Source organism: Phoxinus phoxinus, assembly GCF_949152265.1.
Source record: "Phoxinus phoxinus genome assembly, chromosome: 22".
Taxonomy (NCBI): Eukaryota; Metazoa; Chordata; class Actinopteri; order Cypriniformes; family Leuciscidae; genus Phoxinus; species Phoxinus phoxinus.
The window spans coordinates 15,933,583-15,954,446 of NC_136897.1; the positions used below are offsets into that span (position 1 = coordinate 15,933,583).

Here is a 20,864-nt window from a genome sequence, read left to right on the forward strand (position 1 = left end):
TGTTAAGGTGCAGTCACAATAGGGAATTTTCGGCAAAAAGTTTCATTGTTGAGAGAGTAGTGATGTATGAAGCACAGGAGTCACTTTCCTTTGTACAACATGGCAAATTCACGTGACAAACTTGATGACGCCTTCAAGCAAAATTCCAGATTGCATAGATTCCTATTGAAACTACTGGTTTTCGCCGATAAAAATTCACTGAACAATGATAAATGTTACTGCACCTTTATTCTTTGTTTACATTTAGCCTCAGCCTCAGTCTTGGCTGGACATCTGATGCATAAGGTACACACATTTGGAAACACTTCAGGAGTTTTCAAAGTCGTCATCTGATTGGATGCATTCTACAGGTTGTCCTGGAGACGTGTGTGTCGCGTTCTTTAACTGTCCGCCTGGAAACAAAGCTGTCATGACGCCAAACCCCCTCACGGAACAAGAAAGCTGTTGTGTTTACAACTGAGACTTGCTTTCAAGAGTTTTACACGCCATTCTGTTGTTGTAGGGACATCGACTTTCCATTTCCACTTCCCTAATCATGGCACTGAACAAAACAAACTGTGATTAGTTGCTTTACATGTCAGTCAGGGGGTCCTTGACCAATTAAAGCTGCCATGGAGACCGGGGCTGTGTTCGAAATCGCATTATCTCTTGAGTAGGTACTTATATTGAATAAGTTATTATTTCACAACCTCTAAAAAGTACGTTCTATATGAATGTGTGTAGTACTAATGTAATCCGGACCTACTACATCTGCTATGTTGTCATTATCATGTGACCTACCAGCTTCAGTTACGTCGCTAAACAGCCATTCACAAATTCTCTCTCGTGGCCTCATTGGATTGTAAAATGTACATCGTATGCACACTTCAGAATCCCTCCGGAAGTAGTAGGTCATCCGGGTACTTTTTGCCTACTCTTTTATGAGTACTGTGAATTCGGACATACTACTTTTGTCGCATACTGTTTATTCGCCTACTACTGTAGAAGTATGAGATTTCGGATGCAGCATAGACCTTCTGCCGTCAGTCTGAAGGTCTGGATACACAAGCCTACATTTATAGTATTTTAAGGGATCAAAGGTTTTTTCAAAAGTTAGGCATCTTCCGTCATGGAAAAGACAATCCTAGAAAGCATTGCGACACTGAAAAAAAACAAAAACAAAAAACATTTAAGATGACGTGAGATTTTATTATAAGAACTTCAGTACTCAAAACTGAAATTTAAATATCGCTTAAAAAAACTGTAATAGTGTAATTAAAAAGGTATTGTTTTTGTGACTCGAGTGTATTTATGTGGTGCTGCCTATGTAGAAGAAATTAGAATTTGTAACAGAACTGTTGCATACTAATACTTCAATTGCTTCAAGCACTAATATATTTTTCTCTGTCTCTCTTTCCGCCATCTTTCAGAAACCTGGGATGGATGTTGCCGACAGCTATGTGACATTCGTTCGCCATTCTCAGGATGTCTTGCGGGATAAGGTCAATGAGGAGATATATATAGAAAGGTTATTTGATGTAAGTAATGGCTGTCTTCTCCCTCTGTGAAGGGGGAGGCCCTTCAAAATGTGACATAACAGCCAGCTAGGAGGGATAAGTCACATTTTGAGACCTGCTTCTCTCTTTTCCTTAGTTCATTTCTTTTACTCTTTGACTCTCTGACTCTAACTTTCTCTCTTGCACTGCTTCTCTGGCTTAACCTTTCCTCTCTGGTTTGCAGTGCTGTGTGTGTGTGTTCCTGCGTGTTCTGGCTGTAATATTCCCTTCGCTCTGCTCGTTATTCTGGAGGAGGATTATCTTAAGATGTGTTCTCACACAAAGGGACATGCAGATGTTCAAGACACCTACAACACACATGCAAACAAAGATAGAGTATACATTTATTACAGGCCTCTGGTTAAAGTTTCTGCTTATTCAGAATAGCTTGTGGTTTGATTTAGAGAACAGTAGAATAGAACTATACAGAAGTCCTTAGAGGCCATGCTTTATTTTTTAATGATCACAATTTTCCCGTAATCTTGGTTGAAAATGTTTTACTTTCCCACGACATTTACTATCGTTACTTTTACTATCTTATTGTCTTGTTGATTTGGAAACAACAAAAGCATTTTGTAAGTTCAATACATATTACTGTATCATGTATGAGTGTATTAGTTTTTACTGTCATCATAGGCTCACTCATACTAAAATATCTCTGTCCGTCATGGATAGACACTTTCAAATCCATGTCTGACACTAGAGAAAACCTTTTTTTTTTTTTGGTAGCAGACATTCATAAAGTAATATTGAACATATGGTCTATTTTATTTCCATTATGAAGTCTGTGTGGATATATTACTGACATGTGTTTCAGTGATTGAAACTAACCAAAGAAATGGTTACTTTCATGTCAAGATCATGAAAAAGTGAGAGAAAAAATAATGCATGTCTACTTAGGACTTCCATTGAAACTGGACAAATTAGATATACTAAAACAATCAGAGTGTGAAGGATATTGTTTTGTTCATTTTTAGCTGATAGTTGGGGCGGGGGTGTCACAAAGGCAACTGCCCTATTTCCGGAGTAAATCTCCCGCTAAGGAGATCCAAATAGAGAGAAGCCCTCCAAACCTTGGGCTTATTGTGATAAAGGCTTAAAGAAAAGGAAAGAATGAGGGAAACACTGAGGGCAAGAAAGAGAAGTTGAATAAGAAACACTGAAGGGGAGGGCACACAATGGAGAACACCGTCTTAAGGGATGGCCAGGGCCATCATGTTGGTTATAATCCTTTTGTGCTGTCTGTAGACCAGTTTGTTAAGTGTGTGTTGTTGGAAAGGTGTGTTTGCATTGTGTGGCTAAAGACTTTTTTTGTTTATATTCAGAAAGAAAGCCAGAGAGGGAGCGCTGCTCTAGGATCGGTTTTCTTGTCCGTTTGCCCAACGCTTCTCCTCAAGACAACCTGATCTGAAAAACAGCGCTCCCACTCCGAAACGCTTTGTGAATATGTCTCCTCGTGTCATATGTGAACAATTCAAGTAAGAATCCTGATCGTGGTTCATTGTTGACTTTCATTTCACGGTGAAAGCTGGCCCGGGATCAGTAGTCTTACTATGAGATGCTTTGAACATGTGAGCTCTGGTTTGTGAGTTTTCTGAGTGTCCTACAAAAAGGCTGCCATCTTGTACTGGTTTTTACCTCGATTTTGCAATGCCTAACTATCTTTCTCCCCTCCTGGAGGGTGTCTGAAAAGATTATGTGTTCTTTTCTTTCTTCGTTCGCTTGGAATGAGATGGTGTCGCTTATTTTCCAGCCGCATTGTGCATTTGCTTTCACTTCCTCGAATGCAAACAAGGGAAACAATCCCATCTGCCTTGTTTTTTCTACCCTCTCATTCCATTTCTCCATTTTGCTTTCTCGTTTTTTCCACCTCCTTTCTTGCTCTCTCTCTCTGCGCCCTGAACCGAAATGAAACTTATCCTTCCTGTCAAGTTGTTTTTGTCACATTATGCCAAGTGGCGTTATTCAGAGTCAAATAATCTTCCTTTGTACATCTACTAGCATGGCCCGTGTCCTCAGAGACTCAGCTCCTACATGCACTTACACACATCCATCCACACAATCAGCCAACCAGCCCGCCCTCCCCTACCTCCCGCCCCATCGCCGTCAACCCCAGATGGGCACGCATGGCACACATCTCCCCTCTCCACCCGCTGAAGTGGTCGGGTCTCCGTAGGCAGTTGAAAAAGACAACATGTGTGCATGCATACACACATGCACGCTCGCTCCGTCTCGCACACACACACGCTAACACGCACACGCTGGTCCTCACTGTTATGCTAAACAGCCATTGAAATAGCTCCGCTCTTTAGCAGGGGCTCCAGGCAACCTGCTCAAATGTTTTCTTCTTACTTTGTCATTTCACTTGTTAAAGATGTCATAACATCCTCCACAATGAGCCATAACACCACGTGCTGTTGTTTTAAACCCGCTACACACAGCCTATTTAAAAATCGGCACTCAGTTCATTATAAAAACGACATAGATGAGATTATAGTATCGGTATCACTAATTAAATGGGTTTAAAAGAACAGCAGCCTCCTTTTTTCCACTTTTTTTTTCTATCCATTTTTTCTGACTTGCACATGAAACACTTTACAATAAGGTCTATTTTTTTAACATCAGTTTAATGCATTACCTAACATGAACTAACTATGAGCAATCTATTTTACAGCATTTGTGTAAACCTTTGATATTAAAAATGTTTTAGTAACATTAACTAAGAATAATTAAACGCTGTAGAAGTATTTCTCTATAGTTAATGTTAACTAATAAAACCTTATTGTAAGGAATTGTAAAAAAATAATATAATGAAGCAATATAATTGGTTCATATTGGTGTTGATATTGGTTCATCTTTGCAGGTTTAGTCAGACTAACTACATAAGAGTTAAATAGTTTCTTCTGAAATTTTACTAATAAGTTATTGTAGAATGAAAATGCCATATACTTTTTTTGGGGACAGCTTTCCAATCACTACAAGGGCTTTTTCCCCTGTATCGTGGTTTTTCTTTTTGTGTTTGAATCAGTAAAAATGTTGCTTTCACTTGTTATTTTGGCAAAATATTCCTGATGGCCTCCTTCCCTTTACACTTTTTTTTTTCCTTCAATTTTTGATTGTTTTAAGTAATCCGCTTTGAAATGATCTGTTAGGTGGGTGTAGCATAATTGCTTAGTGGTTTTTGGCTGGTTGTCATATTGAAGTAAATGTGGCCCACGCTAAGCTTAGGTTAATTGGGGTCAAGGATGCTGATTTCTCACAGACAGAGATGGCACATTGGCCAGAGTAAGAAGATTATACTTGTTGTTTGACTAATTCAAAATATGGCTGCTTTCATAACGGCGTTTCATAATGCTGAAAAAGCGACCATATGGGAATAGGTATTAAAAATGAAAACAAAGAAAAATGGATGAAATTCAGTCCAGTGATATGCATAAAAAGGATGAAGAGTAAAATAATACTAATTGTTAGGAATCATGAAGAGGCTTATTGATAATTTTTGTTAGAATTGTTATTTATCTGTTATAAGAACAGATACAATTTTAAAGCATTTCTCAGTTTGAAATTGTGTCAATTTAAGATACATATTAAACTTATTATAGTATTATATTATATTAATTATATTATATTATATTCATTATATTAATTAAACTATTAATTAAATGTTGATTCAAATTTAGTTATTTAGACAACATCTTAAAAATTGTCTAATTGGAAACATATTTAAATACTTTTCAGTAGTGAAATTTACTTGCAAGTGGTTTGTTGCAATATCATGTAATATTCATGAGTTTTGAGAAGATGGTGATTTTTAAGAAGGTCATATTCCAGATACAAACTGCCTAAGAGGCAAACCGCTTGCCAGTGGATGGATGAAGTTTGTTAAGTTCAGGATAGAGGACCAGAGAGAGGGATAGAAAGGGAGAGAGGGATGGAGGGGGGAGAGAAAATTAATTTATTTCACTCTGCCAGCCTGCCAGTTCTTGAAAGAACAGCTGAGGAGAGCAGGATTAAGGCAGCTGTGCTTAACGTGAGGGCTCATCTGTCAGATTGGGGCGGAGCACATAGATCATTGATTAAAAAAAGCCATCTCCAAATCCAGCGCTTCACTGATACCGCCGTCCTGCACCCGGCTCTTCAGTGTGTGCGTGCGTATGCATGCGTGTCTGAGTGCCAGCAGAGATACTCAGATACACAGCAGATTACACACGTCAATTATACACTTAATCTGCTTCTGGAGGAGATTGTGGCCTTCCCTCATTGATTAATTTGAAGTATTCCCGTTGACCTTGGCAGTTATCAGATCGACGAGATTGCACTTTACGGTGACGGTTAATGCGGTTTAATCGCTCCACTGCTGGATACTGTGAGGAGCAAGTAGGGTTAGAGATACTGGAAAGCCGGGGGTTTTGACTGAGCTGCTGTTTGTGTTGCATTTCACAGACCTGAAATACCACTTCACTGTCTGGGACACTTAACCACTTTGCAGGTCCGGCGGACCCAAGTGAATTGTTTAATCAACTTTAGCTAGAGAACTTGGCAAACTTAATGCTTTCCAATATGGCCTAAGAAAAACAGAAACAAATTACTCAAGAGGAAACTAGATAGAAAAAAAAAGTATTGTCCTTGTGCATTTAATTTTTGTGTGTGTGAGAAAAGCAAAAACACGACACATTGTTTTTGTTTGTTTTTTTGGAATGCTATACATGTTTTCTTAGAGAATTTAAAACCTTTTTATCCACTTTTCCCCCTTTGCTCCCTTTGTTTTTATCCTTGATTATGATATCCAGAGCAACAACAATCAAAAATGTGTTTTTGTTTTATGTGTTTACGTATTTCATTCCAGCCTCCGATTGCATTTAGAAAATCATGCGATATGGGAGGCGGATGCACTCTTTTTGTTTTTCTCCCCAGTTAATCCTTTTATTTTAGAGGTAAACCAATTGAAAAAGGAGCTTTAGATGAATAATCTGAACGCTAGTAGGTCAGTATGAAAAAAAAAAAAAAACGTCTAAAAGGGACCCAACAGGTCCTTTCTGTTCAAAACACATTAAAGGGGTTTGGCTCTTTCAGAATGCAGGGCAGATGTTAGCGGTTCAGGTTTCTGATAATTACAGAGGCCGAGATGCTTCTTTTGTCGCTTAATGTGAACCGAGGCTGATTTAAATAAATCCGCAGCAACAACACTAACGGTTAGAGATTTAAGCAAAGTAAATGTAATGCAGCAGAAGTTTATTCGGGCGCCATGGCTCTCGACTGGCTCTATTAGCCGTCTATTGGCTCTCTCTCCGTCTCTCGCTCTCCCCGTGACATATAAGTGAGGTATGGTGGCATTTGTTTGATTAACTTGTCTGACAAAAGTGACATCTGCTAGCGGGTTCATGTATACGAGAGGCTCAGCGCGGGTCCGCCTTTGTACATCTGTCAGCACAGAGGCAGGGGAAAAGGGTGAAAAGAAACAAATTGGTCCCAAAAAGCAGCCCATTCACCTTCTGCGCTCCCCCCTCCGCCCCCCTCCCACCCCTTAGCCATTCAGGTGCACCGCGGGGCTCTCAAGTGCTCGCTGGTTTATTCCATTTCGTTCCCCCCATTGAGGCTGAACCCCACAAGTGTTATGCTCCTCATTCCTGCTCGGCTCAATCCTCCCCTAAGCGTTCCTTTGTGAGCAGAATGGCTCACTTTGCCCTGGGACCAAACTCTCTCTCTCTCTCTCCCGTTCCTTTTTTTTATCCCTCACCCCTTTTTCTTCATTGTGTGTTTACTCAATGACACGATCACAGGCAGTAATTCCCGCCGTTTAGTTCATCTCGACGAGCTCCTTCTTTCAGGGCCGGTTTTTATAAAAAAGGGCCCTGTTTGGACACTGTTGTGCACAAGCGCAGGTTTCAATAGCAGAAATGCATTCTCTGCAATTATACTTTTTGATCGGCTGATTCGTTTTGCACCCGCCCCAAAAAAACGCTCGACACGCCGTTCCGTTTAGCAGCGTATTGCTTCGTTCGCAAACAAAAAAACTGCATTAGAGACACTTAAAAGTGTAGCAGAGCTTGCACAGAAACAGTAAGGGCTTGTTCCACTTAAGGATCCGGTGAGGCGTGCAAATCCAGAGCAGGGTTCTCTTTGTATCCACAACACAATCGTGAGCAGTTTGAAGCCCTTTTTGCTTGCTGAGCCTGAAACTTTATTTTCAATCCCACCATTCAGAAGCACCTATTTCTGGAGAGAAAGAGCGAGAGAAAGAGAGAGAGCGCACTAACGCAGCAGTGCATCGGAGGACCATGTTTAGGGTCGCGTATTTCCTACACAACGTTTTTTCCATGAGGCCGTGGGGTCCTACGGCGGAGAGATAGTGAACGCCGGGAGGCGTGGGGTCACCGGTGTGAGTTACCATGGTAATTGAGTTCAGTCATCAATGGACCTCCTCTCAGGAGGGATGAGGCGAACAATAACGGGCCGGTGGCGACTGTGAACAGCAAGCAGGTAGGATTACCCCAGGCTTTTGTCCTAAGTGCATAATGTCTTGTAGTCCGATTTAAAGACTCCTCAGTCCCCAGGGCCTCCCTCTCTGGCCCGGCAAGGTGCCCGATTCTCTTGCCTGGCCGGCGAGAAGGACGAGTGCCCTACAACCTGCTGGCCTAAGAGAGAGAGACGGCTCTATTAAGCGCGGACAAAGACGCAAAGAGTACCGGGAGAAAGGTTGGAGGTTCGATTTTTGTGTGTTTTTTGTTTGGGGTATTCTCTCGCTTTTTGATTCGCAAGAAACAGAGAGGACAGGGAGCACGGGGGAGGCACCGCGGAGTCGCTCTCGTTCTGTTTTCATCTCCACCAGCCTGCCGCTTTGCATTAACATCAGCGCTAGCAACCATCATCATTCCATCCCTACTGCTAATTGCAGACACAGCTGGGTCCCAGCAGGAGCGCTTCTCAAACAGCCTAGGCCTCCGAGACCAGGCTGAGTGGCGCACACACATATTTGCAGAGCCACTACCACCAGCAAGGGCAGAAAGAGGCAGAGTCACAGGTTGCTTGTAATCCCCCATTACCCCCCACCGTGCCCTCGCCCCCTCCTCGGCATTCCTGCTTTTGTAAGAGTGTGTTTTTTCTAATCCAAACTCAGCCCTTACCAGCTCTTTCTTCCTCCTGGCCCTCACATAGGAGACGCTAGCCTTCAGGTGCTTCAGGATTCGCTAAAAGCGAGTGACGAGTGTGTGTGTCTGCGATGGGGGTGGATGGGTGTGCAACCTTACACTGAATTCTGTTTGTTGCCCCCCTGCTAGGCGCTATGGCTTCCTGTAACATGTCAAAGACGAGAGTGTGAACGCAAGCTTAGGAGCGCGGCTTGTGCATGTGCGTGGTGTGGCAAGGGCAGGAGGTCGCTCAGCCTTTCAGCGCTCCCCGCTAGAGGTGTGGGGGCCCTGCAGATGTTCATGTGTGTTGTATCGGTAACCATAACGTACGCGTCCAACACACACGTGCGTGTACACGCAGCCCTCACGCTTTCCAATATCAGATGGAACTCGTTAGATGATCACAGATTTTTTTTTTCTTTTCTCTCCCATATCCGCTTCTTTCATTATGCATTCAGAGTCATGATACTCCTGTTTTGGCTAGCAGCTATTGCCAGCTTCCCGCTGCTCAATATCCAAAAAGTGCCACAGTACATAATACACTCTCAGAGAGTCTTCTGTTTCTCTGCTGACAGCAGAACAATGTCCCACTGCCAGCACTGTTCATTTCACAACCAAGACCATAGAGGACACGGACTTACTGGCTGAGACTTTCACGATTTCAAAATGTTGTTTTTTCGAAATATGCAACTATTTCGGCCTTGTGTGTCATTTGATTTGTTGTCTGATTTGGTGCTCAAAGCGGGGACTATAAAGTGGAACGCAACCAAATTATTTTTTTCAGCATTTTCGTTTATTACATGTCGATTATGATATTAAGTCAACTGATAGTTTTCCTGGAAATGCGTTGGGGATAGTTAACCAAAAATGAAAATTCTGTCATCAGTTACGTTATTCCAAACCTGTATGACTAAATTTCTTCTTTGGAACACAAAAGAAGATATTTTGAAAAATGTTTTGTCCATGTAATAAAAGTCAACATGGTCCAGTGTTGTTTTGGACCCCATTGACTTTAATTGTATAGACAAAACCAGTTTTCATTCTTCAAAACATTCTTCAGAATATTCTTCTCTTGTGCTCCAACAGTCATACAGGTATAGAATAGTGAGTAAATGATGACAGAATTAATTTGCGGGTGAAATATTCCTTTAAAATGGTAAAGGCCAGAGAGGTCACACTATTATAGAAACAAATGGAGATACAGAGTGAGCATGAGAGAAAGACTGGGTGTGAGAGAGAGCAGTTGCTCCAGGTCTGGCCTCCCTGTGGGGGTCCATCGCGGCCCGGCTGCCCGATCTTTCACAGGCACAGAGCACCAGCCCTCACAGAGCAACACCAAGCTCTGATTCACTGCAGGAACGAGCCACTACCCTCAGCCGCTTAGTTTGAATCCTAAAACGATTCTTTACTATGTACACACCTTAGCAGCATAATTTTACCAGCCACTTAAACACCAATGATTTGCGTTCAAGTAGCTTTCAACCTCTGTTAAACCAATGGAACCAATGGCTTAGTGAATTGTGTAATGTTTTCAACTTGAGGCTTTTCAAGTCTAGAGCGCATTTTTGTTTTTTAGACTATCACCAGCAGAAGCCTAATGCTTTTTCAAACTGATGGTGCCAAGTGGATTTTGAGTGTAAATTCCCCCCAAAAAGTATTTGTGTTTTTGATCATTAAGCTGCAAGATCATTGGAGGTCTGATAAACTATAGCAGAAACCATGTCTAAATTCGGTTCATCTCAAAACAAACGATTGTTTATCCACCTTAATACTGTCAAGTGTGCTGCAGTTACCCAAGACGCATCTCCTGTGTCTCCGGCTCGATTTGCTCAGCTTCTAAGCCGTTGAGACTCAGTCAGTTCAGATTACCATCAGACCAGCTCGATCATAACTAATCAATTAGACTGCAAACAAGATCCTCCCCACGGTCCAACATCTGCAGCCCAAAAGCTAAGTGCACTGGCTATTTAGGAGGTGCTTTGAGTTCAGTGAGTTTCAGTGAGTAGAAATGGAGAGCAAAATGCAGAGGCTAAGAGAAAGGAAGACTCGTAAAAGTAAGACCCTGAGCAACGGTTACATTAGCGAGCTCATTGCGACTGCGGTAAAGACAATATGTCCGCTGGGAATGATGGATGTTTCTCCCTCAATGTGACAGAAAGTGCCACAGTTTGAAGCGCAGGCTAAGGGCAGGATTGTGGCTGCTTTAACATGGGCAACATCTCTCATGATCAGTGTCCAAAAGCAGAACAGGAGACAGCTGATGGGATCCCAGACTGTCAATTATGAGTTCCTGGGTGGAGCTGTGGAGACAGGGAGAGGTCTGGGTGAGGATCATGACTGTGACAGAAGGACTTCCTCCAAGGCAGAGCTTGTTGGGTTCTCTTTTCTGTCACCATTTTCCTCTCAGTGCCTCTGAAAGCTCTATTCTACCAGTCATTTTCCTCCGTATCCATCTACAAGTGGAAGTACTTGACGGTATATTTAGCTGAAGAAAACTATCCTATTTATATGCTACTGATCAAAAGTGTGGACTAATGATTTTTTTTAAATGTTTTTGAAAGAAATCTCCTATGCTCCCAGGCTGCATTTATTTGATACAAAAATACAGGAAAAACTCTTTATATATATCATCAAAACTGTTTAATAAATGTTTTTAAGCACCAAATTATCATATTAGAATGATTTCTGAAGGATCTTGTGACACTGAATGTTGGGGTAATGATGCTAAAAAAATCAGCTTTGCCATCACAGGAATAAATTAAATTTTAAAATATATAAACTAGAAAATATAGTTATTTTAAATTGTAATAATATTTCATAAAATTTACTGTATTTCTGATCAAATAAATGCAGCCTTGGTAAGTGTAAAAGATTTCTTTCAAAAACATAAAAAATATTAAATAATTAAAAACATTTGACCCATTGTGTATATATAAAGCATTCTGCTTTGTAGGTTGTCAGTCTGCTTGTTGGAATGTTTATTGAAAAGTATATTTAGAACTTGTACTAAAAAGATTTTCATTCACATAATCTTCTGCCTACACTTTGGCTTTGTGTTGTGTTATGTTTTTGTAAATGTGTATTCATATATGTTTGTGTGTGGCAGCATTTATATGTGTGTCTGTCTTTGCTGGAGAACAATGTATTTGTATTTCAGCAATGGTACACCAGCACAATGAATCTCCTGGGCACATGGCTGACAGACCGTATGGACCTGCAGTTGCATCTATATCAGCTGAAAATCCTCATCAGAATTGTAAAGGTAACAACTACAGCATCATTGACCACTAAAGTGGGTATAGGTGGGCATGTGAATTAAATGCAGAACAGTTATAGATTCAAAACTGCCCAAATATGTGCAGGAAGTAATCATAGCAGAGTATGTGCACCAAATGTAAAAGCATGTTATAAAAATATGCAGATATCGACCAATCAGAGGTGGATCAGCCAAGTGAAGGCAGTCTTCCTCTTCAGCCTCCGCTTGATTTTTCAGCAAGATCAACAGGATTTTGTATTGTGTGTGTGTGTGTGTGTGTGTGTGTGTGTGTGTGTGTGTGTGTGTGTGTGTGTGTGTGTGTGTGTGTGTGTGTGTGTGTGTGTGTGTGTGTGTGTGTGTGTGTGTGTGTGTGTGTGTGACAGACAGTTTTCTTGTTGGAACGGAGGAACTAGATCTGGCATTTATTTTGCACAGATTAGGTTTTGTATTGGATGAAGACCTCATTGTTATGGTTTTCCTCATCTAGTACTCAACAGCACCAGAATAGAAAATTTTAATTATGAAAATAGGATCTTAAAAGGGTCTTTTTAACCATGTTACCAAAATCATTTGAAATAAAATAATAAATACAGTGTATGCAAATGTACATGTTGCAAATACATCCTAAATTAAGGTATCACTTTGTTGGGGTTAGCTAGTTAATGTTGGTTTGTTTTTTTTGTTTTTTTAAACTTACACTACTGTTAAAAAGTTTGGGTTTAGTAAGATTCATTCATTCAATCTGTATAAAAATGTATTCTTTTATTCAGCAAATTTCATTAAATTGACCAAAAGGCAGCAAAAGCATTTTATAATATGAATGATTTCTATTTTAAATAAACGCCGTTCTTTTGAACTTTATTTTCATCAAAGAATCCTCACGTTCACAAAAAAATTAAGCAGCACAACTGCTTACAACATTGATAATAGTAAGAAATGTTTCTTGAGCACCAAATCACCATTAGAATGACTTCTGAAGGATCGTGTGAACCTGAAGACTGGAGTAATGCTGAAAATTCAGTCACAGGAATAAATTACATTTTAAACTATATACAAAACAATACATATACTTTCAAAGCAGCTTTACAGAAAAAAAATGCATGTTTCCACATTACAATTTAGAGTAATGTGTTATCAGAGGTGACTGTGTCAATGTAATGTCCATATGTCATAAATGTACAGTTCTAAGACAATACAAATCATGCAGTTGGCTAATATCATGTATTCATTTAGGCAAAAACAATGATCACATTAAAGCAATTATTATAAATTATGATCATAATGGTTACAATATATAGAAAATTTGGCAGTGGTGTATGTTGATTCATCATGTGAAGTCTTCACAGGGGTTGGCGTCATCTCTTCACAGGTGTTAGGTCATCTGAAATCTCCGTAAGAGGCTGGATCCAAACTACAGCTGGAGTACTCTATAGTTGTAGGGCCGTTTAGGTAAATTAGGGCCTTATATGTCAGTAGCAATGCTTTGTAATTGAATTTCATAGGTGCAGAGATTATACAATTGGTGTCATTTGATCACATTTTCTTGACCTGGTAAGAACTGTAACTGCTGCATTTTGGACTAACTAACTGTAGTTTGTTTATTGAGGATACAGGACAACCACCTAGTAGTGCATTACAGTAAATAAAAAAATGCATGAACTAGCTTTTCTGCATCAGAAATACATCAAATATTCGGTAGCTTAGCAATGTTTCTGAGGCTGTTTTTGCAACATGTGCAATATGATTATTGAAAGACAAGTTGCTGTCTAATATAACACCCAGGTCTTTAAAGGGATACTTCAGGATTTAGCATTAAGCTTTGTATCAGTGGAAAACCTGTAGTATTTTCAAATTACCGTGCTTCCTTCCCTCATATCCCCCTGAGACAAGAGATTTATGTATTTTTTGTCTGGCTTTTTTGCCCAGAGGCTAAAGGCATGTTATCAACCCGCCCATAGAGGAAGGGATCTCACTCACAGAATGTACAACTAGTGTCAGCCATCTTTTTTTGGAAGCTAATCTAACAGGTTCTTATTCTTTGGAGAAAGCTGAGTAGTAGGGGTTAGCATCCTCTTTTCCCGGACATGTCCGGCCATCGAGATCGTCCAAAATGTCAGGGATTCGGCTTTTGCTTTCCGCAGTCGCCATTCATTGTTTACATGCACACCTTTTGCTTCATTCTAACTGAATACATTCCGATTGGTGAATCTGAATGTAGTGTTTACATGAACGCTAAACAAGTGACGGGTTAATGTGCGTTTTAACATTGCTAGGAAAATTCCCGCTCCTCCGTGAGAGATACGAGATCGGTGCGTCTCTCAGGTGCCGCTCATCAGTAATCACGCCACCGGCCTCACGTCATTCTCCCGCAGCCGTCAGTCTCGTCCTGTTTGCCACAGTAAACATAATGAATGGCGACTGTAGAACGCAAAAGCCAAATCCCGGACATTTTTGGCGATCTCGAAATCCCGGGCAGATCTCGAAATCACGGAGACTCACTAGTAGCCTAGCCTTGTTGTTTAATCCCGGGCGATCTCGAAATCACGGAGACTCACTAGTAGCCTAGCCTTGTTGTTTGACTGCTCTCTTACCGGTAGGCGTGGCTTGGGAGTGGCCTTGTAGGGCAGCGAAGCAAGTGCATTCTGGGAGTAGTTATCTTTCATCAACATGAGTCACAAATACATTTTCTGGCTTTTCTCAGTCTAGAAGGCTCCCAATTAAAAAATAATTTCACATTTCTATAAATGACCCATTTTAAATACACATTCATCTTTACAGAGGTGAAGTATCCCTTTAACTGTAGAGGATGACGTAACAGCAGGCTACATCCTTCAAGATGCAAATTGTATTCTAAGAGATTCTGTGTACAGGTTTTTGGTCCAATTAGTAATATCTCAGTCTTATCTGAATTTAATAGAAGAAAATTACTGATCATCCTATATTTTAAACTTTAACACACTCTGTCGACTTGGATAATTTAGAGATTTCATATATAACAAAGTGTCAATGGCATAACAGTGAAAACTAATTCCAGATTTACTAATAATATTGTCAAGAGGTAGCACGTTAAAAATAGCAGAGGTCCTAAAAAAGACCCTTGCTGCACTCCACAATTTACTGATGTTAACTTGGAGAATTCCCTGTTTAAATAAACAAAATGGTAACGATCAGATAGGTACAATCTAAACCACCCCAATGGCTCTCCCTGAATACCGGTGTAATTTTGTAATCTATCTAAGTGTATTTTATGATCTATAGCAGGGATAGGCAACTCTGGTCCTGGAGGGCCACTGTCCTGCAGAGTTTATCTCCAACCCTAATTAAACACACCTGAACAAGGCAATCAATGTTTTCAGGATTACTAGATAGATACAGGCAGGTGAGTTGTTATCAGGGCTGAAGCTAAACTCTGCAGGACAGTGGCCCTCCAGGACCGGAGTTGCCTATCCCTGATCTATAGTGTCGAACGCAACACTAAGATCAAATAAAACTTGTATTGAGATTTAACCTTGGTCAGAAGCTAGAAGTCATTTGTAATTTAAAAGAGTGCAGTCCCTGTGTTATGATGGGGCCTGAATCCTGACTGAAAATTTGCATAGATATAATTTTTTTTGCAGAAAGGAGTGCAATTGAGCAGACACAACTTTTTCTAGCATTTTAGACATAAATGGAAGGTTTGAAATGGGTCTGTAATTTCCCAATTTGTTTGGATCTAGTTGTGATTTTTAATGAGAGGCTTAAAGGAACACTCCACTTTTTTTTTGGAAATTGGCTCATTTTCCAACTCCCCTAGAGTTAAACAGTTGAGTTTTACCGTTTTCGTATCCATTCAGCCGATCTCCGGGTCTGGCGGTAGCACTTTTAGCATAGCTTAGCATATATCATTGAATCTGATTAGACCGTTAGCATCTCTCTCAAAAAAATTACCAAAGAGTTTCTATATTTTTCCTATTTAAAACTTGACTCTTTTGTAGTTGCATTGTGTACTAAGACTGACAGAAAATTAAAAGTTGCGATTTTCTAGGCTAATATGACTAGGAACTATACTCTCATTCCTGCGTAATATTCATTGAGCCTGCTGGTACGGCAGTACAATTCCTTGATTATTACGCAGAAATGAGAGTATAGTTTTAAATAGGAAAAATATCGAAACTCTTTGGTCATTTTTTCTCAGTGAAGAAATTCATAAAGTCATTACTACTAAAAACTGTGATGGAATATTCAGTTCAGGTGACGTCCGTTTATTTGTTAATCTAGCCACTGTACTAAATAAAAACCTTAGATTGTTTTGGTTATTTTCTGAGTTTGCAGAGATGCTCTTCCCTGGTAGCTTTTAGAGCTTTTATAGCAGGACATACTATCTTTCCATGGATTCTAAAGACCTAATGGGTTTGTTCTAGGTTACGAGTTTCTCTTTTGAGAGCGTGAGTAATACTCTTGTACCATGGTGCAAAAATCTTTAACCTTTTTTAATCTGATGGATGCAATAGTTTCTAATGTGCTAGAGAAGATAGCGTTACTGTTTTACTGTATTTTTGATCAAATAAATGTAGACGTGGGAAGCAAAAGACACTTCTTCAAAAACATACAAAAATGATATTGACCCAAAACTTTTAAACGATAATGTACATTTCACAAAAAAATTAGGGCTGTCAAAAGTTTAATCGTGATTAATTACATCCAAAATAAAAGTTTGTGTTTACATAATATATGTGTGTATACTGTGTATAATTATTATGTATAAATACACACACATTCATATATATATTTACGGAATGATTGCATTTATATACATTTATATAATTTATATTATATATAAATATTTTATATATAAATATAACCATTTTTTCTTAAATATATACATGATTGTGTGTGTTTTTATATATATAAATAATTATACACAGTACACACACATATATTATGTAAACACAAACTTTTATTTTGGATGCGATTAATCGCGATTAATCTTTTGACAGCTCTAAAAAAAATGAAAGAAAATATCTGCTTGATAATTTTTTTCTCTTCCAGTAACCATAATAGGGTTGAAAGTTGTCCTTTATGAAAGCAGTCAACACTGCAATTTACAATTTAGTTTTATGTTAGATAATAGTTTAAAAGTGGTGTACTATATTCATGAAATGGGACAAAAATAAAATGTATCCCACATTTCGGTTCATGTTTATTAGGGCTGTAACGATTAATCGCGATTAATCGAAAACCAAAATAAAAGTTTGTGTTTACATAATAAATGTGTATGTATTGTGTACAATTATTTTGTATATATAAATACACACACATGCATGTATATATTTAATAAAAATGTGTTATTTATATATAAAATAGTTCTATTTATATATAATATAAATCTTTATCTTTAAATAAATCTTTAATATAAAAATATATATGCAGTATATAAATGCAAATATTTCTCAAATAAATACATGCATGTGTGTGTGTGTATTAATATATACAAAATAATTATACACAATACACACACATATATTATGTAAACACAAACTTTTATTTTGGATTTCGATTAATCGCGATTAATCGTTACAGCCCTAATGTTTATATAACTAACAATGAAATGAAAGGAGAAGCTAGATTCACTTTTTTCCTCATAACTATTCCCTCAATCCTGTCTGTTTTTGCAGAAAAAGTATCGTGATTTCCGACTACAAGGTGTATTGGACTCTACTCTGAACAGCAAGATGTATGAGACGGTGAGAAACAGGCTGATTCTAGAAGAGGCTACAGCGTCTGTAAGAGAAGGAGGGATGCAAGGCATATCCATGAAGGACAGCGATGAGGACGATGACTAGATCCCGCTGGAAACAATTAGGTGTGGACAATTCGGCCTAAAATTATGCATGTACACCACTGTCCATCACTCGTACATGTCCGGATGTTGTTAACGTCATGGTCTATGACAGACAAGGGACCATCTTCAATCAAAATGAAATAAAAATATATGAATCTCTATTCAGATGACAAAAATAAAAGCGTATATTAACCTAAACATTAAATTAATTGATGGTTTTTGGGGGGAAAGATAAGCAAAAATGTCTGAAAATCATACCTAAATGTTTCTAAGCAATATGGAGTACCATTTGTAAACAATGTTGTGTGAGATGGTAAGGAATAATGCTCGTCGTGTCCCTGTTCAATGCAAATCCATATGGCGCTTCTTCAACGTATTGTAAATACATTAATGTTATATAATTGTGCATAGACCTCTTGTTTCTTTTGGAGTGTAGGCCAACTGACATGATTGTATTAACTTGTTCAGATGTTTGTATATTCGGCTCACAACAAACCACAATGTGTTTTACACCCAAAATGTTTTCAGACCTTTTTTTATTGAGTTGGGTGTGGTGATATGTATGTAGCTGTATTTTAGAGATGCAATATATAGATTTGTGATATACTTAAACTGATGTCAATCATTTTTTTTATGGTTTTAATCCATGCATAATTTAAAAAAAATATTTAAAAAATATATATTTATTCTGTATTTGGAGGGGGGGAGGGGGGTTGACAAGAAATATTTTTGTTTGTATCATTTTTGTTTCTTCGCAACAAAGCATTTCCGATCCTTTTATTTGGATAGCCTCTAAACGCTTGCAGGTTTTCATCATTGCCACTGTTGTTTTGTGTATATAGCGCTTTATATTCCCCTCTGTGCAGTAGCTGCATGTTCCAATTGTCAGAAATCTTATCCGAAAGCTTTTGTGGAAAGTAACTGATGGATTCATCTTGCTTCGGCCTTATGTACACCCACGGTTGGAATGAAAGAATCCGAGCTTACAAAAATAAAAGAATTCAAACTCATGACTTGTTTTTTGTTTTTTTCGCTTTTAAATGTACACTATTCATTTTTTTTGTTAAAAATTAACCAAATGTAAATTAGTCAATACATCATCAATCCTCCTTCCAAAAAAATTTATTTTATTTTATTTTATTGTCTTCACTATGGTACGCCTATTATAAATGTTTATATTTTAGACCTGTCAGGATAGTTTTCGCGGTCTAGAAAAAGGTTGCTCTGGCTATTTTGTCGCATATACAGTAGGTTAGTTGTCGTTTAAAAAAACAACGCAGAATAGAGGAGAGTCTGCTGGTAAAAAGAGAATTCGACAGAGCTTGTAATAAAACAATAATCAACATAGACTTGGCTTTTCGGACAACAACTGAGGGATTTGAAATGTTGGAAAAGTGACGCAGAGATTGCGTTTTTATTATTCAACATATTTTTATTGCTGCATATAGCAACATATTACAGTTTTATTGAGATAAAATGCCTTATGTAACTCTCTAACAGCGTTAAATCATTCAAAGGGTCATATTCACCACATAGTCCCGGAGATCTGAAGCATTACCAAAACAATGTTCTTTGCAAAATGCATGCTTTGCTTTTTAACGGCTAGAGTACCAAAAGTTAAATAGTGTACTTTTAAATCAATCAATAATAAGTCTCACTTTTTTATTCATTGCTCTGACCACCTTAAAAGTCTCCAAATCTTTTTAAATGTTGCTACGCCCGGGGTTTCAAACTCATCAAATGCAACACCTGCCATACAGCACAGGCTTCATTCAGGACTTGCAGTATAGGCTTAGTGAAGCACACAACTTTAACCGTGACTTAACCTCTCCCCACACCCACACACTTCCACCAAGAAGAAAAGAAAAAAGAAAATAGTCTGAGATTAACATTTTGGGATTAAGTCATAGCTCATCTTCAGATATTGCAGAACAGAAGGAGATTGACTGACCAAAGATGACACAGACCAGTCCCAAGACAGATCTTCTCAACCAGATTAAAATTTTTCACATAAGATTTTCAAAACAAATCAGTCTGATCTTCAAGACAATAAGTATAAATGCAAGGGATTAGATATTAATACCGCGACACATTAAATGAAGAAAGAATATCTTAATTATAACATAGATTGCTCAAAAACAAGTCCTTAAGGACGAGAAAAACAAACAAGACAAGATTTGAAACGATCACTGGTTTTAAAAGAAAAACAACTTGATTCCTATACGGTATAAGGAAACATAAACATTCTAAATTAGGCTACAGTATATACACATTTAAATTGAAAATATTCATATTTTAGATTATATTTGTATTTTATTGGATTAACAGTCCAAATGATTTGTATTTTATTTAATTGTATATTTGTATACAGCAGAAGATTAACTGACTATTTTTTTTTTTTGTAATTTTGAAAGAAGTCTCTTAGTCTCTTATGCTTACCAAGGATGCATTAATTTGGTCAAAAACACAGTAATTGTGAAGTGTAATTACACTTTAAAATAACTGTTTTCTTTTTCTAATATATTTAAAATGTAATTTATATTAACATGTCTTATTATTCGTTTTGATAACAGTTGTGCTGCTTAATTTTTTTGCGGATATGTTATAATTTCCAGTATCCTTATATATATATATATATATATATATATATATAAGGCTATATATATAGGCTATATATATATATAGAATTTTGTGGTGGGGGGAAATACATTTTGCTCTTCTTTATGATTTAAAGATATAATGAAGATCGTAGAATGTATCATTCAGCATTTACATGCGATCTGGTTGAATAACACTGTCCATTGGCACATTGTTAAGTATAACTGAGGTGAAGTGTTTCATTTAACCCCCTGGAGCACAGGCTATGGGCAATAATGCAGCACTCAGAGCCAGAGAAAGGAATGGATGAGCTTTAACTAGCAGATGGAAATTGCCTTTTCATCTCCTTACTCTTTCCGATCAAAACCCACGGATACAATTTGGTGTGTTGCTCGGCGCGGGGGCACAGGGCAGGGAAAGACAAATGAGAGAGGCCCACCGCTAGAATGTGTTCCCGTGGCCCGCCGCTGTGACCTAATTGTGGGAATGTACGCTTCCTCCGAGGCGCTGATTTCTCTGTAATCAAC

The 20,864-nt window shown here is 38.4% G+C and overlaps 1 protein-coding gene across 1 annotated transcript in view; it reads left to right on the forward strand.

Annotated features, from left to right (window-relative positions):
* The window catches only part of cadpsa (Ca2+-dependent activator protein for secretion a), a 126,976-nt gene extending 108,228 nt beyond the window's left edge, over window positions 1-18,748 (forward strand). The window contains exons 30-32 of the mRNA XM_079596658.1: window positions 1,410-1,517; window positions 11,820-11,924; window positions 17,573-18,748. Of these exons, the coding sequence (XP_079452784.1) occupies window positions 1,410-1,517; window positions 11,820-11,924; window positions 17,573-17,740 (381 nt within the window). The 3' untranslated portion in view covers window positions 17,741-18,748. The remainder of the gene's footprint in view (window positions 1-1,409; window positions 1,518-11,819; window positions 11,925-17,572) is intronic.
* Window positions 18,749-20,864: the final 2,116 nt, after the last annotated feature.